The sequence below is a fragment of the Equus asinus genome, chromosome 8 (genome assembly GCF_041296235.1).
Source record: "Equus asinus isolate D_3611 breed Donkey chromosome 8, EquAss-T2T_v2, whole genome shotgun sequence".
Taxonomy (NCBI): Eukaryota; Metazoa; Chordata; class Mammalia; order Perissodactyla; family Equidae; genus Equus; species Equus asinus.
Genome location: NC_091797.1, coordinates 12875778 through 12900159, shown reverse-complemented (window position 1 = coordinate 12900159; position 24382 = coordinate 12875778). Strand labels below are relative to the sequence as shown.

At 42.7% G+C, this 24382-nt stretch overlaps 1 protein-coding gene across 1 annotated transcript in view; it reads left to right on the top strand.

The window, feature by feature from the left end:
* Positions 1-24382, top strand: part of LRRC1 (leucine rich repeat containing 1) — a 126854-nt gene that overhangs the window by 59688 nt on the left and 42784 nt on the right. Inside the window, exons 3-4 of the mRNA XM_014863854.3 lie at positions 13383-13461; positions 16902-16991. Coding sequence (XP_014719340.2) covers positions 13383-13461; positions 16902-16991 — 169 coding nt within the window. The remainder of the gene's footprint in view (positions 1-13382; positions 13462-16901; positions 16992-24382) is intronic.

Sequence of the window (24382 nt, the reverse complement as noted above, 5' to 3'; positions counted from 1 at the left end):
AGAAAAAGTCAACAACCTGCCCTTCTTACTTCCAGACCCTCCCCGCCATGTTGGATGTCACACCTATTTGGCTTATTTCTATAGTTCCTCTCTCCCTCACTGCGTCATGAGATCATAGTGGGCAAAGATTGTGCCTCTCTTATTCACCTTTGTCTCCTTACCTTCTGCCACATAGGTGGTTACTTAAATAATTGGATAAGTGAACAAATGAATGAATACGGTGATCTCTTTGGCTTTACCTTGGGACCATTGCTTTCATCCCTTACATTGTAATTTCAGAGAGAAACTGGATATGAGAGGAAAGCACCTGTTTTTGTCACTTTTGGATTTGTAGGAGTGCTTATTATATGGATGGTGCTGTGTAACAAGGTACAGGGCCTGCAGCCTCTTTATCCAGCCTAGAGGTGCAGAGTTCTTGAATTATGTGAATAATCTATTCGTAAACTGGTAGATGACTGACAGAGGATACATCAGAGATGACAGGCTTAGCACTTCCATGAAATTATAAGGTGTGATATTTATAATGCATTGTAAGTTCGTGAAAAGAAGCACATTGGAACTTCTACATTAAGTTCAAATTGTCTAGAGACTGTGCATTCCCTCACGTCAGGCACCGGGGTGTTATCACAAGGAAAGCAGACAGAAGAATTCTGTCCAAGACATGACGAGCTACCATCTGCCCCTGGAAAGGTCAGACCATGTAGGCAAAACGCTTTTTGTAGGTTTGAAAGGGAAGATGGAGAAAAAGATGACAAAGGCCGGCAAATCAGAATGTCCTGCTGATTATCAGACCACCGGAAAAAGGGCCTTTCAGGAATGAATGATGAGAGTAAGAATTATTATATATCTAGATATTCAGCCTTTGGATTATGGTCTGTCTTCCTTCAGTTAGAGCGGTGTTTCTCCAGGTGGGCTCTGGGATTGCCTACATTAGAATCCTTGTTAAAATTGCATATTTCCACCTTGTCCAAAGACTGCGCAATGAGAATTTCCAGAGCAGGATCCCTGGAGTCTGCATATTAACCTCCAGGAAGACTCAAGTCAGTTTAAATGGGAGCTAGGAGCCACTTACGTAAGAACCTAACAGAAGAGAAGTAGTTCCTGATGGGGTCAAGATCCTAAACAGGGGGCCGGCCCCGTGGCCAAGTGGTTAAGTTTGAGCTCTCCTTCGGCGGCCCGGGGTTTTGCCGGTTCGAGTCCTGGGCATGGACGTGGCACCGCTCATACGGCTGTGCTGAGGTGGCATCCCACATGCCACAACTAGAACTCACAACTAAAAATACACAACTATGTACCGGGGGGCTTTGGGAGAAAAAGGAAAAAAAAAAAAGGATCCTGAACAGCATTTAGGCCAAATGGATGCCTTTACAATCGGACCTTTCTTGCCTTCAGCTAAATTCACAGAATAATGGTTTAAGTACAGAAAATGACTTTTGCTCAGTCCAAAATTCAAGTATCTATTATAATATCCCATATTATAATCCCTCAGCAAAGCAAACATTTCACTTTCTCCCTCCCTTTTTGCCCTAAACTTGGCTGAGGGGAGCCTGTGAGGATTGCTCTAGGACATGGAAATAGAATGAAACTTGCCATGATATATCATCTTCAGCGTGAGATGCAGCTGAAATGCAGAGTGTGTTTTACACTGGTTTCCAGTCTTGAACTTACTGCAATTCATAGAGACACAGTTGATTCTGCAAGATTTTCTCAAAACATTGAGTTACTAGAAATACTCATCATAATTCTAAGAAAGAACTCCAAAACATTCATCCAGTGGCAGCGCCAGAAGAATATATGTGCGTGCCTCCTGTGATGAATGCTCCAAGGGGATAAGACCAATTGTAATGTATAAATTCTGATATGTTTCTTTTCAAGAAGTCAAATGCATTATAAATATCATACCTTTTCATCTGTCGGTTGATGACTTATAATGTTTAAGCCCATAAGCTCTTTTTCTACAGTATTTCTTTGAATAATGTAGACAGATTTTTGAGCTCTTTTTAGAATACCTTTTATACCCCGTTTGCTGGTTTAACCTCTTTTTTCTTTTTTAAGGGTCACTTTTGGAAAAGTGTACGTGTATTATGGGGAGAGGATCTCTTAAAATTGGTTTTATTTACAAATGGGAAGGAGGCAGTTGAGTTAGATTCGAACAGTCCCCCTTTCCATCCTTGTCCCACCTCCTTCCGTGTCTTCAGCTAAACAACACAGCGATTTCCCCTGATGCATGGCTGTCTGCCTCCCCTTTGAGGCAGTCTGGCAAAGCCTGCACGCACCCACGCAGCCTCTCAGGGTTGGCTCTGCTGCAGTTGAAGAGCAGAATTATTCTGGAGTAGTTGTCAGATACCCCACTAAAATGGCCGGGGCCTCAGGGACAGTGGTTCCTCACCTGGCTGCATGCGGGATTCACCACCGGAGGTAGTTTTTGGTTTTCTTTTTGTTTGTTTGTTTTAAATACTGCCAAAAGCCCACCCCAGGCTGATTTATTGCAATCTCAGGTGATGATGGCCCCAGGAGACTTTGATATGCAGTCAGGGCTGAGAACCCTGTTAAATTTCTCAGGCCCTTAAGACCCTCTTTATCTGAATCTCCAGGAGTGCTAGGTTAAAATGCAGATTCCTTCTCCAGGCCCTAGACTTGGCGAGTCAGTTGCTGCAGGGGGGCCAGCCCTTTCATCACATGTCCTCCAAGTGATCCTTCAGTACTCTGCAATGAGAATACCTGGCTTCTGGGGTGCACAATGGTTTTATTAGACCTGGGTTAGGGACGTGCGTTGGAAAAAGCCGGTGAGGGCTGTTGAGAATCGGTGTTCTGGCTGGTTTATCTGGGCCCTATGGCTTCTCCCTGTACTTCTGGAGAACTGTGTTATTCACTCCCGACCCTGCACCGTCTCATCTATTCTCTGTTGCCCAGAGAGTGTTTTTAGGAGTCCAAATGACTCAGTCTCGCCTGTGGTCGAGTCCATCGGTTGACAAACACTGTGCATGGTATTGGGGTGTGAGAGGCCAACACCTAGTTCAGTAGGACGTTTATCCCAGCTGACGAGAATCACAGATTCTAATCGGAAAGATAAAGTATCCTTAGAGAGATAACAGGAGACAGCACGGAATCAGACCCATAGAGTTCCTGCAGAGGAGTGGGCCTGACCCCAGTGCGTATTTGCAGCTGAGAGGAGGGAAAGAGGAGGAGACTTGGGGAGAGTTGAAGACTTAATTTCTGGATCAAAGCATTCATCCACTGGAAGACTTCATTTTCCTAGAGAATTTTGATGCAAATACCAGTAGTTGTAATTTTGTCCATAATGAATGGGGATAATTAACATGAGCTGTAATTTTGAGTGAATGTTGAAGTAGCTGATGAATACAAATATTGTTTTTTAGTTCTTGATAACTAGTTGCTGTTATCTTGTAGTTTAAGTAGACATTATTCAGAATCATATTTTGTTTAGGGAGGAGGGTAGGTAAAAAGAATGCCAAACTTCACGTTTTTTCCACCTCTACATTATTCTAAGTGAAACCTGACATTTCCTGTTCTGTAATTCTTTTTTACTTTTTGGTTATTTAAAATTTTTGTGAATCGGAATCTTGTATCTCAAGACATGTTTGTGTTTATTTAGCCAACTCTGCTGGGGAGGAAAAGCTGAGGCGTAAAGCTTATTTTGATAATTGTGGCTGGAATTAGGTGAAAACCTTCTGGGCCAGGAAAGTGTTTTGCCAGCACAAATACCAAGACTCTAAAATAAACCTTTGACAAAGGGTCCCTGTGTCCTGCCTTCCCTCCTGCCCTGTGCAGAGCCTACGTCAGCCTTCCTGCCCTGCATTGTGTCTGTGCCCATCTTCCCTTCCCAAACACTGGAGATGCTGCTTGGGCGCGAATTATGCCCTTGCCTACAAGGCTGGCTGCCTCCTGGGTGAGTCTGTGGTGCTTGGAATGATATGATAAATGGGATGATGCCTTTGAAATAAATCTCCATTTAGCATTTATTTTTTTTTTTCCCTGCACACCCAGAAGAACAGCTGTGGCAGCAAATGCGGACTTGAATCGTGCATTCATATTTAGTCTTGTTTGACAATCCCAGATATTTTTAAGCAGGATTGAGTCAGGCAGCCAACAGCACAGCATTCAGACTGTCTTAATCAGCCATCCCGTTTGGCACACAAGGACCTTGTTTTACCCGAGTAGTAAATAATTCTAAATGAAGCAATATGATGTACAGAGTGTGCTCATAGTCACAACAGACAGTATTTACTACAGGCTGTCAGCATCTTTTTGTACATGCTTGCTCTGTTCTCTGCTGGTTGTGTTTTCCTTGTAGTGTGGATTCCCTCTTTGGCCAGGTCTCCCTTCATGGTTTTCATACGTAATATAGGATGCTACGTTCCATGCCAGTGTGGCCCTCCCGGTTCCCTTCCTGTCTCCCTGCAGCATTGCCTAGTAGGTGCAGCGTTCATGTTTGCTGAGAATGGTTCATATTCTGGCACCTCATTTTCTTTTTAAGATACGAGTTTTTTTCATTCCCCTCTGCTGTGGGTGGCTGGATCTTGTCCTGTAAGCCTGCTCTCGGTTTGTGGGCCTTCTGACACCGTCTGCAGCCTGCTGCTCCCAGGCCCCTCCTGTCCCTCCCACGTCGCCCGGGCTCTGAAGACTCCACTCCCCAGTCTTTGCCTCATATCCTGCGCTGCCCTCCTTGTTGCCTTCCGAGCAAAGACAGGAATGAGCTTCCACAGCTTTCTTCCATTCCTCTTCTAATTGCCTCTCTGCTTACTCCGCAAATTTTCCAAACAAACAAATCAAACCCAGACACATTAAAATGAACTTTTCCCTTGGCCTTGATATTCTCCTCAAGCTGTAAACCCCTTTTCTCTCCCCCTAATTGCTAGGCCTTCTGAAGACGTACTGTACCCCAGGTTCTTAGGCGTTTAGATTTAATGGAGCAGTATAATTTTTTGTAAATGGGATTGTGACACAGGATTGCCAACTCTTTATTTTCATAAGAAAAACTGTCAGTGTCATTTAGTAAAAGACAAAGAGATTTCAAGCCCCCAGTCAGGATGTAATCTCTGATTAAACACAGGACAGAGACGAGGGGACAGCAGTCCTTTTAAATAAATAAATTTAGCTTCATGATCATAAAACTGTATCACGTTCTCCCCATTTTCCTCGTGCCACCGTGAATACTGTGTCTCAGACTAGAGTGCGGCAGCTGCTGTCTGACCCTGCCCTTCCCTTTATCCACAGAGGCCAGTGGATAACGCTGGCTACTCAGCCGTTGCAGGTTGGCTTCCCCTCAAACTGCTCTGTCCCTGTCCTCTCTAAGATGACAGCACATTCCTAATGGCCTGGTCCACTTCTTCCTTACCTGTTTGTTGGCTGCCACGTTGACCAACCCTCTTGGGGATACTCTTTGCTCCCTTGACCTCCTGGCTCTGCTCTCACAGCAGTTCTCTTCCTCTCTGCCCGTTGGGTGCCCCCTACCCCATACCAGGAGTTCGCTTGTTGCCCCTCTGCTCAGCCTGCTCCTCCACCCCATCTCTGTGAAGTGACTGCCAGAACCTCAGGCTTGGGTTTCTCCGTCCTCTGTGTCTCCAGATGCATCTGTTAGTCCAGCACGTTGGAGCTGATCCTGACTCTCCAGATCCTCAGCTGCTGCTTCCCAGTCTTGCTCGGCCATAAGGCAGATGGACTGGAATTTTGGAATTTTGAAGCTCTCTGCTCTTCCACATGTCAGCAGAGTGACCTTGGACAATTTAGTTAAGGTTTCCACGCCTGCTTCTGCATCTGTTAATGGGACAATACTGTCTGTCTCAGTATTTGTGGTAGGATTAAAGATGATGCATGTAAAATGCCAGTTGCAATACCTGGTGCGTAAGAGGCCCTCAAAAATGGCAGCTCTTCTTATTTGAAGCCACGCAGGCAAATGGTATGGCAGGGCTTGGAGGGGAGTAGTTCCTCTTTTCAGAGGCATACCTGTCACTTTTCCTGATCTTAATGCTGTCCCCTGCTATTCTCTCAGTGCCTAAGACTTTTTCACCTGTGTCTAAGGAGCAGTGACAACAACTGTTAGGTGACTTATTTCAAAAGAGGCTTCTCTGAGCTTCAGGTAGTTGGGTAGCAATTTCAAATCTTCATCTAAAGTAGACGTATTGTGCTGAAAAGTATGGGGTCTCTCTGGTTGAAAGGAGGAGTAGTGTGTGTGTCTATGTGCACACATGTGCGTGCACTCTTGATACCATGGGGGCCAGCTGGAGCATAAGTGTCAGCTTGTCGTTGGCCAGAGTGAGCCATGGTGCACATTTTCTCACCAGAAGTTGCTCTAGCATTTGGAGGATTCAGTGTGTGAGCAAGAATATTACGCCACTCATTAATTCCTCTCTTGTACGAGGGGACAGTGTTAGATGGGAAGAAGATCAAGTTCTCTATAATCTTGTATTTTGCTCTTGAGTCATCCCCAGTATTTTAACATGGTTAAATATAGAAGGTGCTCAATATAAATGTTGACCGTTTCCATGAGGAAGAAAACCCAAGTGGGTTTACCTGTGGGTCACATCTTATACATTTTCTTTTTATAGACCGGTTAAACTCTAATTGGGAATTTGTTCATCTTGAACAAGTCTTGAGGTGGCTTATGGAAGGTCGATGCAGGGTTTAGGGAAGGTTAGCAGTCTCTGATACCCATGTACACACTTGTGAATTGCTGGGTTCCTGTTAGAGTCGCCTCTGCCCCTGCACCTCTTTACAGGGCAGTTCATGGGACGGCTTTCTGTGATGGTACCATTTATTTTTAAGCTTTATTATGTTTTGATTGTGTCTGATTTGGTTTAACATCAGAGACCTGGCATTGAGGTACTGTCCTCAAATTCTTGACTCTTCGTGCAATCACCCATTCTTTGTCTAAGATGGGATACTAAGAACAAGAGACTTATTTGAAGACTCAGTTCTGTCTATATTGACAGAGTTCTTGATGCTATTTTTTCCTTTGGGCAGAGTGTATGTTGGGGGTGAGAGGAGGACAAGAAAACGTGTGCCCCAGACCCCACAGGCTGATGTAAAGAGTGACCCACACTTAACCAATCTGTGCCACTTACGGGGAATTGCCGTCCTCTCCCCTCTTTGAGTCCTTTACCTTTGTGTACTTTGCCAAGTCATCCTGCACCTTATCTCATTTTACCTCTCAGTAGACCTGTTGGTGGATGAGGCAGAGCATGCAAACACCCCTTTTATGAGGAAACAGAGGCTCAGAGCAGTTGAAGATACCTCTGTTAGGTGAGGATGCTGGTCCTGGAATCTGTCTTCTAATTCCGGGCCCAGTGTGGTTAGTAAGCAAGTATCATGGAATGCCTGCAGCAGGCCTGCACTGTGGTACTGCACGGGGAAACATAGATCTGATCCCTGAGCTTGTAGAGGATACATCCAGTGGGGAAATGAGCTACAGTCGTCCCTCAGTATCTGGGAGGGTTGATTCCATGACCTCTTTGGATACCAAAATCTGCGGATGCTCAAGTACCGTAGTCAACCCTCTGTATCCGTGAGTTCCACGTCTACAGATACTGAAAAATTACTGTTTTCAGTAAATTTTTATAGCTAATCGCCTTTGAGCAGAGTGCTCCATCAAAGGGCAGATGGGATGGTGCACTTCCCTTGGGGCCCTTCCATCGAGCTGCTGAAGCTTCAGAGACAGCGTCATCCTTGGCTCCCATGAGTAGCACGTGAAGGTGGCTTGTAGCAGTTGAGCACGTGGGTGGAGTGTACGTTTCTCTTGACTTCACTCCTTCTTGTTGGAGATGGGAGCACGTTGTGGGAAAGAGCGCAGGCTCAGGGTGAGAAGGCCTGGGTTCAGTCCTGGCCCTCCTGCTTACCAGCTGTGCAAACCTGGCTGGCCCTTACCTTTGCGGTGCCTGGTTCCTCACTCAGTGTGCGGATGATACCGCACTCTCTCAGGTGGTTGCAAAGGTTTAAATGAGTCAGTTTGTGCAAAGTACTTAAAGTCGTGCCTGACACTTAGTAAATGCTCAGGGAGGCTCAGGTCACAGTTTCTGGGGAAAGTACAGCCAGGCTGGAACCAGGGGGAAGAAACTGGTCTACCCTTGGACCGAAGCCAGGACCCTGACCTTGCTAGCACCTTGTGCTGATGTTAAGCCGGCACAACCACCCTGCTATGGGGACACTGGTGCTGATGCAGTGAGTGTAGATGATGACTTACATAGCTCTTGCCCTGTTTTCAGTAATAGTATTTCAACTTAGTGACTTTCTGTATATGTCCTGAGGTTTAAAATGTTATTCTTTACAGTTTTACAAAAAGAGAAATTAATAGAGGATGGTAATAATTTGCTTTCTTAAAGCATTTCTAGTCTCCTTTAACTCTATTTCCAAATGCTATCAAAAGGAATTAGATAATCTTAGAGACTAGCCACAAACATGTCTAAGACTTGTTTTATTTAGTATTTCATGGTACCCTCAATGGAGAGAATCTAGTGTTAAAACTTACTAACATCGGCTAGGTCTTGAATTCAGAAGGAGAAGAGATGCTATTTATATAGAACAAGAAGAAATGACAGTAATTAATTTACTCAGAAGGAACTTAGTGAGCTGTTTGTGGGGGCTGTGATCATAGACAAAGCAGGCTGCCTGCACACAGGCCCCCGTGGACAGAAGTGCCCAGGAAGTTTCTAAACTCACCTAGACGTAGGAGGAGCCTGAGAGGTCACCTAGCCCCATCTGTCTCCACCACAAGAGGGGCCCTAAAATGACAATAGCTTTCCGGGAAAGGGTGTGGTCCACCTTGAGGATTCTGGGCATGTGGGGAGAGAGCCCTGGTTCCTTCTAGAAGAATGTAGACTGAACATGTGTATTATATATGCCGGGTGGAGGTAGGGGAAGGTGGAGGCTCCGCTTGACGTGTTAAAAATGGATGTTGAGAAAAGACTATGAGTGCCAGGAACGGCAGGGCATTTCCTTTTAAATCACTTTTTAAATGACAGTATCTATGGTGAGATCTGGGTTCTGTCTCAGAAGCTCTTGGGCTAATGGTGCCAGGGGTGTTGTCTGCCTGCTGGTTTTGAAGGAGATTTTTTGCACTGACAAGAGTTTAGGGCTGACTATGAATTTCCTGTATGGTTATATTGGTAAACTACAGAGTTGGTGTTTTTCTTTTTTAAATACTACTGTGTCTCATTAATTCAAAGCAATTCTAATTCAGAAATAATGACAGCTTAGAGTGGATCTGAATTAAAGGTTATCTTAAAAAAGTTGTAGGGAAAAGATTGCTTAATTTTATAGTCATTCTCAGACATTTTGTGAATATAAAATGTTATGCTTTTTTTCTTGGACACGTATGAGACAAGTCCAGTTTAAATTAATAAAAAATATGATTTTTGTTTGTTGTTTCACCTTATATAGAAGCTTGAACTAAGCTGAATATGGGCCGGTAGAAGTTTGAGGTACATTCCTTCATGATTAGATGAAAATCTCATTAATTGTGTGTAATATTTGTACGTAAATAGATGTTTATTCAGGGTTTAATCATTATTGCTTGTCATATAGTTAAAACAACAGCAAAAGCATCCAAATCCTCTCATCTCTATTAGTAATGCTCCTCTCCTTCAAATTCTTCGGCCGTGATTGGAAAACAGTGGTCCTCTCTACTGATTCCACTCCCCACCCCACCCCTGTATTAACAGAAGAGGTCGAGTAGAGTGTCCTTGTGCTTCTGTTTGTGTTACTCCCCTGTATCCGTATAACAACCCTAAGCCGGAGGTCTGATTATCCCGTTTTTATAGAAGAGGAAGCTCCTCGTCTAGCAAACAGCTCCGCCTGGCATTGGGTCATCTGCTGTCAAGAGGTCATTCCAGCCTTCTCTCCAGACACTCCCGTGTTGATGTCCTGAAGTTCAGGCTGACTGTGCTGTCATTACAGAGCTCACCCTCCCCTCGCTTTACATCCAGTGTCAGGCACATGCCTGTCCTTTTCCTCGGCTCTTATTTATTTGGTTCCAAGCATAAGTGTCCTTCTTTGTCTACTTCTCTCCCTTCTCTGAACTTGTGTAGCACTTAAGGTATGATATGCTGGCATGTGATTGGGGCATGAACTGGGTTAATAATAACAGGAGTGGACAAAAAAGATGGCTAGGAAAAATAGAGAATCTGAGAAGGATTTGAAAAGTGGATGTGAGTAAGAGAGAGGGTGCAGGGGAAAGGGGTTGGATTATATTTTTTTAATGAGGTAGTTCGTTAGCCTAGGCCTCGTTGGGAAGGTGATTTTATGATATTTTTTATGTATTTTATATATATATATATATATTTTTTTTTTCATATGGTTAGTCTTAAAGCTCACATTTGTCCAAAGCAAAACATTTGGGAAGCAGTTAAAGGGGATTTCAGCTGGGAATAACCTGCAAGCTTTATACCTTCTCTTTTAAGAGATCTGGGACTAAGCAGTTTTCTTACTGGTAAAGTGAGATAATACCTACCCTGTGGGGATATTTCATGACTCACGCGAAAGAACAACTGTCCTTGCAGAGGCTTGGTGATGTATTCCTCATTCATTCATTCAGAACCTACGAATGCTTATGCTTAATAGTGGCAGCTTTGGAGAAGCAGCGATGCACGAGACCAACGTGCTCTTTTTTCCCAACGAGCTTAGAGTTTAGTGAGGGGGCTTGACTGTCAACAGGCAATTATTTGATGAAAACCATGACAGATCTCACAAAGGTGAAACCCCAGGAACCTGAGAGCGGGGGAATCCAACCTAATCTGGGGGCCTGAGGAAGTTGTCCTCGAGGATGTGACATTTTAGCTGACATTTAAGGATGAGTAGAGATTTCCCTTCCTTAGTTTTCTCTTCTGATATATTTTAGTAACTTGCCTAGAGTGAAACTTAATGTTAATCAGGACTCTTCAAACCACACTCTTGCCTTCCTTGTCTAAAGCTCTGATTTTTTCAGGCAGATGCATACTTTCTGGTCAGGTTAGGAACTTGCACGTGGTGGGAAGAAGTGGTCTTTGGGGCCAGGAGTCCTGTGTTCTGTTGTTGATCTGTTTCTCCCGCGTATGCAGGTAGGCTAGCCTGGGGGAGAGCGCCTCCCTAGAGCCAGACCTCCCAGCGGCTCTGCGTGGACCAAGGCAGCTGTGTTCTCTGGCGGTTGGTTTTGTTACCCTCAGACCCCTGAATGCCCCCCAGCCCTCTTTGAGCTTCTTGTAGCTGCTCTGCCTGTGTGCCCTTGTCAGCCCATCTTCCCAGCTTCAGTGATGTCTCTGATGCTCTGAGAAGTATCAAGACTTCTACCTGATTGAAGTACTTTTCTTCTTCCTCTGTTTCCTCGGTGTTTTTCTTGGATAGAGCAGCAGGCTGCTGTGAAATTTGTCTTTTAGTGTCAGCTCGATCTTCTTCCTTGGCACTTTTGAGGGGACTGGTGCGTCACTTGCACTTCTTTTCTCAGTCTTATGAAAACTGCTCACCAGGCCCTGAAGTAGTGGCAGAAGAGGGACCATCGTGGAGTGCACAGGGCAATGACCAGCACCTTTCAGACCCAGGCAAGCCCGTGGCGTGTTGTTGCCTCACTTGCCTGGATGGCAGTGCTGATTCTGCCATGGATTTATGTGTGTTCGTTTGTTCTTACGCATGGCCGTGCCCTGACCTCAGCGCGGGAGGGCCAGTGTCAGTGAAACGGGCCTGTTACCACGTGCAAGTCACGGCATCTCTCCGAGCCTTATTGTCCATTTCGCAGAACGAAAGTTAAAATTATTTATGCTGAGATTGCATAAAGGAATGTGTGTGAAAGGGCCTAGCATTGCGGTTGTAGCTCAGGGCCCACAAATGTGTGTGTGTTTTAAAATTCCATTCCAGATTCAACTGTGGACAAGCTCTCTGTATATTGCTATTATATTTATGAAACTAGGATCATAGTGTTCGTTCTTCACTCCCTTATATGACACTGCATAGTAGAGAATAGTGTGAGGAGAATGTTGCCCCAAATTTAAATGTGTTTGGCTTTTAAATGTCAACTAAAAGCTTTTATGTAGCTTCTGCTTACTTTGTGGTTGTTGGACCAGGGCATCCATTTTTCCCTTCATTTCTCTCTTCTCCCTGCCACCCCCAGTTTAGAAATATTAGGTATGTTTTGGCTCAGCTTGCGGTTGTCAAACTGGTAGGAGAAACAGCTTGGGGCCAGGAGAACCTTTTCTATCTTAGCCCTTCTTAATGTTAATGTGTCCAAAATAAATGTATTCTTGAAATTAAATGCTGTGAACCAGCCTTTTAAAGCCCTGAAAGCTGTAACCTCAGGTTTCGTACTGAGAGAGAAGAATTTAAAATAAAAATTTTGGTCATTTCAAAATCACAATATTTAGTGGCCGGTAAACATGGCGAAAAATATTCAGCCTCATTAGTAATAAAAGGATTATAAAACAAAATGTTGCCAGATTATTTTACCAATAACACTGGCGCTTTTTAAAATGTAAGAGAAAGAAAGGAGGGGGAGAGATGTTGAATTGGGCGCCTTGTACGTGCTGATGGAAATATAAATAGGTATAACTTGCCCCATCTGAAGCAATTTAACAATATTTGTCAAGTGCTGTAGAGATGTTAATGCCTTTGACATGGTAATTACACTGCTGGGAACTTAGCCTAAGGAAGTAATCAAAAATGGACATAAATATAATTGTAACATCAGGAACTTGGAAGCAACGTAAATGTCCAACAACAGGGGATTGATTAAATGAATTGTGAAAATGTATGCAGTAGGCTTTCTGCCATTAAGAATGACAAACTATATGGAAAAATAATGACAGGGAAAAAGGTATGTAAAATAATGTAAAGTAAAAGAAACCAAATCAGCATGAATCTAGTATTTTGAAATATAATCTATTTATACATATTCTGTGTGTGTGTGTGTGTGTGTATGAGTGACAATTAAAAAAATAATCACAAACGTTATCCTTAGGTGAAGGGAATGTTGTTTGTTTTTATTTTCTTCTTTGTACTCTTCTGTTATTTTCCAAATTGTCATGTTTGTAATCAGAGGAAAATCCATAATTTAAAAATGCGTACGTTAGAATACTTTGTATTGATACAACTAAATGAAAACATAAGGAAAAAAGCCTAATGGGAATTACAACAAAATGCCATCAGTACTTTTGATAGGGTGATGGGACCTGCTAGTGGTGGTTGTTTTTAATATTTTTCTTTAATGGGCTTCTGTTAGGAATGTATCTTCTTTTAGGAAAGCAAATATAATATAAATGTAGCAAAATACTTTAGAAATCCATGCCACATGTGAATGGAGGTAGTAATTTCCAGATATTCTTTTGTGACTGTGGTCCATCTTGAGGATGATGAAAACTGTTAGCAATGGTGGTAAATGATAGACGTTTTCTTTACTCCTACAGATATTCCTGAAATTCCAGAGAGCATCTCATTCTGTAAAGCACTACAGATAGCTGACTTCAGCGGGAACCCACTGACTAGGTAAACTTTCTGCTTGCTTTTCTGTCTATAGTACTAAGGATTTCTTTTTTGAGATCCAAGCAAAGAACACAATCAAGATACCCATCTTGGAGGTACCGAGATGGATCGCTGTCTCTTTCAAGAATGGCCAAGCTTCACAGGCAATTATTTATAAGTGGCACTGCACAGTGAAAGGCACACTATTGCTGGAGCTCTGAAAGGATGTTGTCGGGGGATAAGGGGAGGCACAGGGGAGTGTACAAAGCAGAAGTGAGGAGTGTGTTTCTGAAGCAATATGAGGAATTGGAGTAGTTTGTAAAGCCCCTGTTGAACCCTCCTTCTTGTGGGGTAGGACTGAGTTCTAAACTCCCAGAGGGCTTACCCCATAGTTATCCAAGGAGAAGTCCTATTAGAGAGATTTTTTCCACTCTAGTATTGAAACGTATTTACTCTCTCACCTTTTCTCTAACTTTCCTTTTTAAAACAAAAGCAACAAAACTCTGCCGACCCCATTATTCCTTACTTTAGCAATAGCTCTGAGGATTTGTTTGGTTTATCCTTCCAAATACAGCCACCTGTCACGGTTTTATCATACTGCTGATTCCAGCTTTGTCCTTCGTGATATGACACAGCACACTGCCTCGGCAGAACTGAGCGGTCCTGTTGAGTGCCCTTCTTGTGGCTCCTGGCTCAGTCATGAGCCCGCTGGCCACTGGCTTCCAGGCACCTGAGTTGCCGGGATCACTGAATTGGTGCCCACTGGCCACGCAGGGACAGCCCTCGGGAGTCTGTTCCAGAGGCCTCTCTGGGCCAAGTGGTCCGTTTCTGAGATTTCTCGAGATGCTGTAAGTAGCCTCAGAAGAAAGGCACATTTTCCTTCCACTTATTTCCCTTCCCTTTTTAAAAGCTTTTATTTATGTATTTTTTTAAGGATCTGTTAACATTGAGATTAAATTTGGATTCATCTCACCCATTTCAAAATTGCTTGGGACCTCTTGAGTATGGAGTGCTTGGGAATGCCCTATTTAGGCTTGTTTTTCCCATATCTGCTTATTTTGGAGAAGTAAATATGTTTTTAAAGATATTTTCTGGTTTTCCTCTTTTGAATTTCAGTGATTGCATTACTAATAACATTTATTTTTGTGAAAAATAGTAATCTAGTACATTCTAACCCCGTGGCTTTCCGAGTCATCCCCGTCCTCTAGTCTTGTCCTCTTTCTTAGCCGTCGTCCATGCAGTTGTCCCTCTTCAAACCTTCCCGTCGCTCCCTGTTCCTAGAAGATAAAGTCCAAGTTCCTTCATGGGCTGCACGAGCCTCCCCGCCCCATCTGACCTCGGCCTGTCTTGGCGCCTTCATCGCCCTCGGTTGCCCGTGTCAGACATGGCGCTCTGCTGGACTAAGTGCTCATAGGTGTGCATTTATTTGAGTCCCCGCTCTGTTCGACTGTGCCACCCCCTTCGCCCTCCTTTGCAGCTCGAGCACTCCGTTTCCTGACGACTCCCCACCGTCCCCTCCTGGGCTTCCATAATGCTCTGTGCCTGCTTCTTTCATAGCACTTGAAATGGACATTTAAGTTATCGCTCTGACCAAGACTCCCCGACTAGACTCAGAAAGTTAACTTATATTCCTCTGTTATTTATTGTTGTATCTCCAGCCCTCCTGTGCTTTCTGGAATGGACTACGTGCTCAGGAAACGTTCGTTGAGGGAACCAAGCTCTTCATCCTTGAGGCAGCTCGTAGGGTTAGGCAGCTGGGAAATGCTCAGTTTGCTGCCCTTGAGTTTTTTTTATCCATTCAGTTGCTTTATCTCTTTTCCTACTTCTTCAGTTTTCCTTTTCTAGTGTCTGCTGACATATGATTGCACTGTTATCTCAAAACTCTCTCCACTAGAACACACTCACATTGTGTGAGGATTTAGTCACTTTTTACCCTGGCCTCCTATATGGCGGGTTTCTTAAAGTCCTTTTAATTTGGCAAGTGTGCTATTTTTAAGAACTAAGATGATATCTGTGAGTTAAAGGGACCTTAAGAATTATTTAGCTTGGCCTACTTATTTTGTGGTTGAAGAAACTGAGGCTCATAAAGGTTAAATGCCCTTTCGAGGTCATGCAGCCTCTGAGTGGCAGTTCAGACTAGAATTCCTTCCTCCTGACCTTCAGTCTGTGCTTCCTTTTCACATTCTACTAGTTTGGCTCTCCATGTTAATGACAAGTGAAAAAGCAAATCAGCCATTTAAAAATACATTTTCCTTATGTTTAAGATCATTTTAGCTAGTTTTAAAATTATAAAATGCTATATACTTTCTAGTAAAAGCTCAGACAGAAAAGAGAAGTTGCATCTTTTTAATTAGCAATAAAAAATCTTACCGCTCTTACACTATGTAAGAGGTTTGAACTTTGTAAAAACCATTCCTAAGAATGTCTTTCAATGACTTGAAAACTCCAGTTAATACTCTCGTCTTGCAGGGCCTGCATTTGGATTTGAAGTTTGGAATTAGCTGTATTAAATGCCAAACAGTAACGTAGGATTTGTTTTTTAAAAACGAACCTGGAAAGAGGAAAGAAATGAAAGACTAATCTAGAGACTGTCACTATGTCACTAAAGCAAGAAGTCCTCCCCCGCCTCCTGAAAACTGAGTTCTGTGTTCTGTTGTCAATAATGTCAGATTTATGTAGAAGTACCTTCGGCATTTTAGATGCAAGGAGATCTTTTTGCCTTCAGTTGGTGTTTTCTTTTTTCTCTCTCTAAATATTGGTAACCATAGAAATATTGAAAGTAAACTTTGTAAGTTTTTCAATAATTTTATTTTGAAATGTGGCTTTTCAGTAGGATTTTAGGGAAAGTATCAAAAATTTCCTTTTGTGTAGAACATAGTGAAACAGAATTATTTCAAGTGATTGGCATCTTAAATTGAATTAAAAAAAATGTTAAGAAAGTAGAAATTGGCTGTCAACTGATCAATTCTAAGTAATCCATAGCTTTGCTCTGGGATTATAAGCTACAGGAAAAAATTATTGAGCAGCTGTCTTGTGTTTTATTGTAATCTTGTGGGCTGACATTTCTCTTTATTTTCTGCTAATCAATATAGTATGTTCCCTCTTAGGCACTTTAACTGCAGCAACTATTTATCTTTTTTTTTTCGTTGGACCGTCAGTAGTCTCACAGCAATTTTTCCCCTTTATTCTTAGAGCTTGCATAACTTTCCTCTTTCGTTATTTCTGGATCACCCTATCAACAAGTATTTATCAGGCCCTTGTACTTATAGGCGGATCAAGTCCTTATTTTTTTTTTCCTTATAAATGTCTTATATATAGGAAGACAAGGCAGACATGCCATATCTAATGTGATTTTAGGAAGTTATTTCAATTAGCGTATAGAAGAAATCATCATAAGTATGTTTAGTATACACTACTTAGACACTTTACTTTTTCAGTTAACGTTTTATTTTGTTTTGTTTTAGGTTACCCGAAAGCTTTCCTGAATTACAGAACTTGACATGTCTTTCTGTAAATGACATCTCATTGCAGTCCCTGCCTGAAAATATTGGCAAGTAAGTTTTTATGGGAAGTTTGTGTATATCAGGGCGAAAGGGCATTTGTCATCAGCTCCACTCCCCTTACCTTTTACAGCTCTGAGATTTTTCTACTCGGAAAGCTGTCTATTCAATCTTCAGTGTCGCCCTCAAGAAAGATCATAGCCAGCCTCCCGCGTTTTTGCCTCCAGTTTTGCATCCTAAATTTTAATGGTTAAAAAGGATGCTGCTGCTTGTTACTAGTGAAAAACCTAATTTGTTTGGAAGCTCTCTTTAAACTGAGGGATTCCAGAGTAGTTAATTTAAGCAAAGTAGCATGTGGTGTACAGGTGTTGTAAACTGCCACTCAGTAATTTAAAATCATGTTAGGGAGGAGAGCCACCGAACGGCTCCACTGAAAACCTAGTGTGTGTGCCCCTAAGCAACTGCTGTGTCTGCCAGTGTTTGTGCGCCTAGACCGGAGAATAGGGAGTGAGAGTAGTGTGCTTGGAGGGCAGGCGTGGAGATGGGAGACTGGTGGGGTGGGGTGGGCACACTTCCACATCGCTGGCTTAGAGGTCGGAGAGGACAGCACGGCAAGAAATAAACTCCCTCGAAGGAGGTGTATGCTGGTGAGTAAATGTTCTGTTATACCTTTGCACAGACGAATGAATTGAATTATCCTAGCAGATCTTTTCCATGCCTCCAGGACGTACAGTGGGTTAGGTCAGGCTGATGGCTAGTGCTTAACCACTTAACCACCAGTGTGGCCGGCCTAACCTGGTGGACCAGTGTTGCCTAGTGTCGTAAAGGATTTCCCTTGTGCTTACCTGTCCTGCCCAAGTTCTAAGACGAAACAGAAACTTGCTTTTTGAGAACTGCAGTGTGTCTGACAGATGTCTGTTCTGCAAAGCTTCTCTTTCCTAAGATCTACTGGAGTTTTTAACAGACAACTTTACCCCCTCAGTTCCCTGCTGAGCAGGCAGAGGACAACTGGCTGACCCCTGTTTCAGCAGCAAGTCCTTCCTTGTCTTTCTGAGGTTTACGCTGACGTGTTAACGCTGTGCCAGTAGACCTGCTGATAGGAAGTGCCCTGTCTCCTCCTGCCTTTGGAATTGAATTCCCTTGCTTCCCTCCCTCCCATTCTTTCTCAGCTACCACCGCCCTTCTATCCCCCCAGCCATGTCTTGTTAAAAAGATTTAATGCTTTGAGAGAAACTATGTCCTTATTCAACCAGAGTGCCTCCTCACTCCCCACTGCATTGTTTCAATGGAAAATGTTATTTAATAATCATTTTAGAATAAATTACAATATTTTTTATCGTATCTTTTCAGTTAATATCTGTACCTGTTTTTGTGAATGTTCAGGATTTCTTGTGTATCTGAATTTTCTATCAATAATAAGGGTAGTGTTTTTTTGTTTATTTGTTTTTATTTTAGACTTTATCAGCTTGTGTTACTATTACAGCCATATGTATACTGATTGTTTCCAGAACAAAATGCCACTTTGAGCTTGAACCCTGTAGTGAATAATCACCCAGGAAGTAACACTCTGGGGATCAGATAAGTGAACCGACTGATTCTTATAAGTCAGTTTATGAAATTAAATGGGAAATAAAGAGTTTCCTATGTCTAGTTGCTGATAATTTTTGTTACCATAGCAAGAGACCCCCTGGTTTCTGCCTGTGGATTTAAGGTTTACGCAGGCTGAAGTAACAGCCTGTCTGCACTTAGTAGAAAGAAACCATCAAAGAACAAACTCCTCTCTGGAGAAGATTGGGCACCTCTGGTGTCCTAGACCGTGCTGAAAAGATGCTCGAAACAGTTGAAGTGGTGAATTGTTGAGGAAATCTCATATATATGCATATGTATACTATAGTTTAAGCAAACTATTCTTTGAAACTTGCGAACTTTCCTCATGGAAAGGATTCTTCAGTTTCCCAAAGGATTCCCAAATGTTTTCTTTTTAGAGCTTTTAACCAAATATTTAGTAACTAAACAACTTCTCAGAGATAGTAGGTTTTGTAAACAAGGCACAAATATTTGACATTCCAAAAAATTTGAGAAAGACATGAAATGGCCATTTGAGTGATTGATACTGTACCTTGTGGATTCCAAAGTGGAGGTTTTTGCATAAATTAACCCTGCTTATTTGGTCAGATGGGTCAGCCACCGCAGTGGCGGCCTTTTGAGCATCAGGGAAACCAGCACCTCTGTTTCTCTGTTTGGCACCAAGCACAGTATGTGGTGTTAACTGGGAAAGCTATGGATTTCTCAAGGACTCGGGCCTGCTCCGGGTGGACAGGAGTGTGCAGCCTGCAGGAGAGAGCCAAGCCTTTACCTAGGGCAAGCAGACTCGCAGCAGCTTGGAGCTGGGGACACCTGCAGACACCTTCCCATGATGGGTTTGATTTGCCCAGTCAGTCAGTTTTTGAAGAGTGTTTGGGAACTGATGGCAGCATTGGAGCAGGAGTGCGGCTCTCTTGGTCCCAGTCCTCTGTTTTTCCACAGCTCCACCTGCCGTCACTGTAGGACCGTGGTTCCCAGGGCTGTTAAGGACTCAGTAACGTTTTCTTACTTCCCCTAGTGATACCTAATATTCTGTTTATTAAGTAGTTAGATCCAAACTACTTCACGAGTATTTTTGTCCTAACAACCTAGTAGCTGTTTGAAAAAGTAATATGTATACATTGAGACAATTTTTTATTTCATGCTTAAATAGCCCCAATTATTTATTATGGGATGTGGGTACCTGAGCAGTACCTGGGCACTGCTCAACTTTTCAATCTGCACCTCCTTTCGTTTTCTACATGGATTTTTCACTTGCCTTTTATTGCAGCAGTCGCTGAAAACCCATCTTGCAAAGATACGTCCTTGAAAGGGCTGTAGTACTGTCTAATGCTGAGTTCACATGTTGGCTCACAGAGGTTGAGTAGTGCTGTGTCCCTCTCAGATGTAAGATGCTCTGCGGTGCTCCCTTAACTTTGCTGCTGCCTCCCTGGTGCCTCCGTGCACAACAGCCATAAGCTGCTGCTCTCTTGAATACTTGAGTGCACAATTGTGAATACTTGAGAGCGCACAGCCTCAGCCATTGGTGTATGGGAAGAAACTGGCATCCTGCCTAGACTAGAAAGCATTGCAGCTCACGTCCTATGCTATGTGGCTGCACGCCAGGTACTCACCAGTATGGCTGCTGTCATAAAGCAAGTCTCTCAATTAGTAGAGTCTTTATAGTACTTTGTAATGAGATGAAGAATGATCATGAAAATCTTTGGAACCACACAGAGGTATACTGGCTACCTCATGCATAGGCACAGATTTTTCTTTTACTAAAATAAAAGCATCCCAGATTTGGTGACCCTTTTCTGTGATGGCTCATCACTCAGCCTTCCGAAGTAAAGGTGGCATTTAACATTAAGTGAGAAACTAACTCACCTTATATGGATTTTTTAAACACTTTTTTGTTAAAAATGCAACACCTTCTTGTTAGCCTTCACGAACAAGTGATTGACATCCAGGACGATGGTAATTGATCAGCTGGGTTTCAACAAAGACCTTCCATAATCAGAAGTTTTTAAAAATTAGTATGATTTAATACATGCCGCTGATGATGCAGTTCTTTTGGTTCGGTGTGACTTTGTGAATTATCTTTTTCATCGATTACAGCCATTAAACCAAGCGTCAAACACAACAATTTAGAATCAGTTGTTTTCTCCCCAAATGTAAAAGAAAGGATTAAGTGCATAATGTAGCATTTTCAATCCTGTTGCTCACACTAATGAGAGCCAAAAAGATTTTTGTGTCTTTAATGAAGTATTTTTAAATATTTTTCTTTTGTTTTATCTTCTACTTAAAAATTTTTCTTTCTGGTGGCTGGCCCCATGGCCAGATGATTCCTGTGTTCCACTTCGGCAGCCTGGAGTTTGCTGGTTCGGATCCTGGGCACAGACACACACATTGCTCATCAAGCCATGCTGTGGCGGCGTCCCACATAGAAGAACTAGAATGACCTACAACTAGGATATACAACTGTCTACTGGGGGTTTGGGGAGGAAAAAAAAAAAAAGGAAGATTGGCAACAGATGTTAGCTCAGGGCCAATCTACCTCACCAAAATAAATAAATAATGAAAATTTTTGTTTCTACGTATATTTGATAGTATATGCAGTATATTGGTACATAGTACTTAGTATATTTTTAAAATAATTATAAGGCTTTTGAAGGTATATCCTTAAATATGTGGGGACCACCTTCTAGAATAGGATGTTTGGGAACCGGTGCAGCTCCAGACCAGTGGTTCTCAAGCTCTGCTTGATTGGACCCCTGGGATTCCACTGCAGTCCCTCCAGGGCGCTTTGGAGGGTGAGAACAGTGCTCTGGTGGGTGCCTCTGCTGATCCCTGTTTGTGCCAGCACAGCTCTGTTAATTAGCTTTTTGTTTTTGTTGTATTAGCGTTGCATATAGTATTTGCTTTAAAAAAGCCTGCTGTTGGGGCCCGTCCTGTGGCGCAGTGGTTAAGTGCGCATGTTCCACTTTGGCGGCCCAGGGTCCGCCGGTTCGGATCCCGGGTGCGGACATGGCACTGCTTGGCAAAAGCCATGCTATGGTAGGCATCCCACATATAAAGTAGAGGAAGATAGGCAGGGATGTTGGCTCAGAGCCAGCCTTCCTCAGCAAAAAGAGGAGGATTGGCAGATGTTAGCTCAGGGCTAATCTTGCTCAAAAAAAATAAAAAATAAAAATAAAAAAGCCTGCTGCCAATATTTTTCAAGTTCAGAGCCCACTGTTTCAGACGCTCAGTAGCACGTGCTTGATGGTTGCAGCTGCCTGCATGGTGGAGGTTTCCTGTGCAGTTGATCCCACTGAGCTTGGCGTAGGCCAGGCAGAAAGCTTCTGAGCCTTTTCAAAGTGAATGGTAAACGTTTGTACCTGCGTCCTCTCTTTCCAAGAGGCTGAGATTTTTCCTCACTTAATGATTGAACTTCTAGCTCTTCCATCAGGCCTCCTCCAGTGACTGGAGGAGGTGAAACAGGTTCCCAGGTTCCCCAGCCTTCCCCTTTACTGCCCACGCCATAAGCACTGTAGTCCTTTGTGCACAGAAGTCTAGTTGTTCAGTGTTTGATTGTGTGCATGTAATTAGCGCGTGCACCTGGGTCACCTTGTTCCCGAAACAGTGGGCGTCTCGGTTGTTAAACTCTCTTTGCGTCTGTTCCGACCCTGGCATCGCTCTGACATACTGAACAAACACATGGGACAAGGCACACAGTGTTGCCTCCTTCACTCTGCTGGCTTCCAGCCTGACATCGTAGGTAATCCAGGTGGGTTCTGAAAGCTTTGTGCCAGGACCACGTTAGCCTGTTCTTGCACAGTCTCTTTTTTGTCTTAATGCTGCACACTCAGTTTCTATAAAAAGTTGATATAAAGAAACAATTATGAAAAAAACCTTCCATTGCTCTAAAACCTTTTAATAGGAGTATGTATTGTCCATTAATATTGCTTGATTCCCCCCATATAAGGAGCCATTAGGGAGAGATTTTAAAAATATGTATTTTTAGGGAAAAAAATACCTCACCAGAAGAATCGGTAAGCTTCTTCCTTTTAATAACAGTTCTGACATTTATCACATTTCCTCTTCTGCTTTTGTTGCCAGAAAGCACAATGCTCACTGAGAGAGGCTGTGTTATTTCCATGTGATGAAAGGCACTAAGGAACCCAGGGAGAGGGTTGCTGACCCCTCTTTATAGCGGGTGGGTGCTCTGTTAGGCACATATGCTGTCTCATTACGACACTGTCCTCATAAGGTTAGCACGAACCATCCGAAGCCTCACTGGCTGTGTCTGTAAAATGGGCATCAGTCCCCTGCCCAGGTTGGGGCCGCTGGTGGGTGGTAGAGCTGGGATTGGACCTTCGGTTCTTCCTTGAAGAGGCTGCTTTTCCTTTACCGTGTGATGCCTCACGATGAGCACATCAGTTTCTTCCTCCCTTCCAAGGCCCTGATTTTCCGTTTCATGAAACTTTTTGCACATTTGCATTTTTTTCAAGACTTCTTTAAATCCCTTGTAGAAAGTTGGGGTCACATTAAGTAAATGACTTTACATATCATTGAAGATACCAGTTAGCCTGAAGGGCAGCAGTAGGGGAGGGGACCTCCAGTAGGCTCTTAGAGAGGAGAGTTCCAAGTCTTCGATAGGCTTTAAGAAAATTTCAGATATGCCCTTGAAAACGAGTGCCTAGTGAACATGGCCTTCTGCTTTACTATCGCTGAAAACACTTGGAAGATTCCACTGGTAAATCTAAGAAGGATAATTTTGCTTTAAGGAGTTTTCAAACATTGGTACAAAGTGTGACTGAGTTTGTCTTTCAAAAGAGCATGTTAATATGAAAATATTTTCCTTGAGATCAGTTGTATCAATTTCTACTCAGATAAATTACACACTGCATTTTTTACTTTTCAAAGATGAGTTAACCTGCAGCTGGACATGATCTTATATATGGAGAATCCTAAGGAATGCACAAAAACCTATTACCGCTAATAAATGACTTCAGCAGGATTACAGGATGCGAGATTAATACACAAAAATCAGTTGTATTTCTACATACTAGCATTGAACAATCCAGAAATGAAATTAAGAAAACAATTACACTTATAAAGCACCAAAAAAGAACAAAATACTTAGGAATACACTGAAAACTACAAAGCATTGTTGAAAGAAATTAAACAAGACCTAAATAAATGGAAAGATATCCTGTGTTGATAGATTGGAAGACAACATTGTTAAGATAGCAATACTCCCCAAATTGATCTACAGATTTAACTTGGTCCCCATCAAAATCCTAACTCACTTTTTGCGGGAATTGACGAGTTGATCCTAAAATTCATATAGAAATATAAGAGATACAGAATAGCCAAAGCAGTCTTCAAGAGAAAAGAGGAAAGTTGGAGGACTTACATTTCCAATTTTCAAAACTTAACTACAAAGCTACAATAATCAAGAGTGAGTGAAACAAGCTTAAGGATAGACATATAGATCAACGGAATAGAATTGGAAATTCAGAAATAAACCCTTGTACTTATGGTTAAATTATTTTGACAAGTGTGGCAGAACAATTCAATGAGGGAAAATAATCTTTTCAACAAATGATGTTGAGATAACTGAATATTTATCCGTATGCAAAAGAATAAAGTTATACCTGACATCACACCACATACAAAAATTAACTCTGAATGGAGTGGAGACCTCAATGTAAGAACTAAAACTCTTATAAGAAAACAGGGATAGGGGCCTGCCCGGTGGCGCAGCAGTTAAGTTCATATGTTCCGCTTCTCGGCGCCCCGGGGTTCGCCGGTTTGGATCCCAGGTGCGGACATGGCACCGCTTGGCAAAAGCCATGCTGTGGTAGGTGTCCCACATATAAAGTAGAGTAAGATGG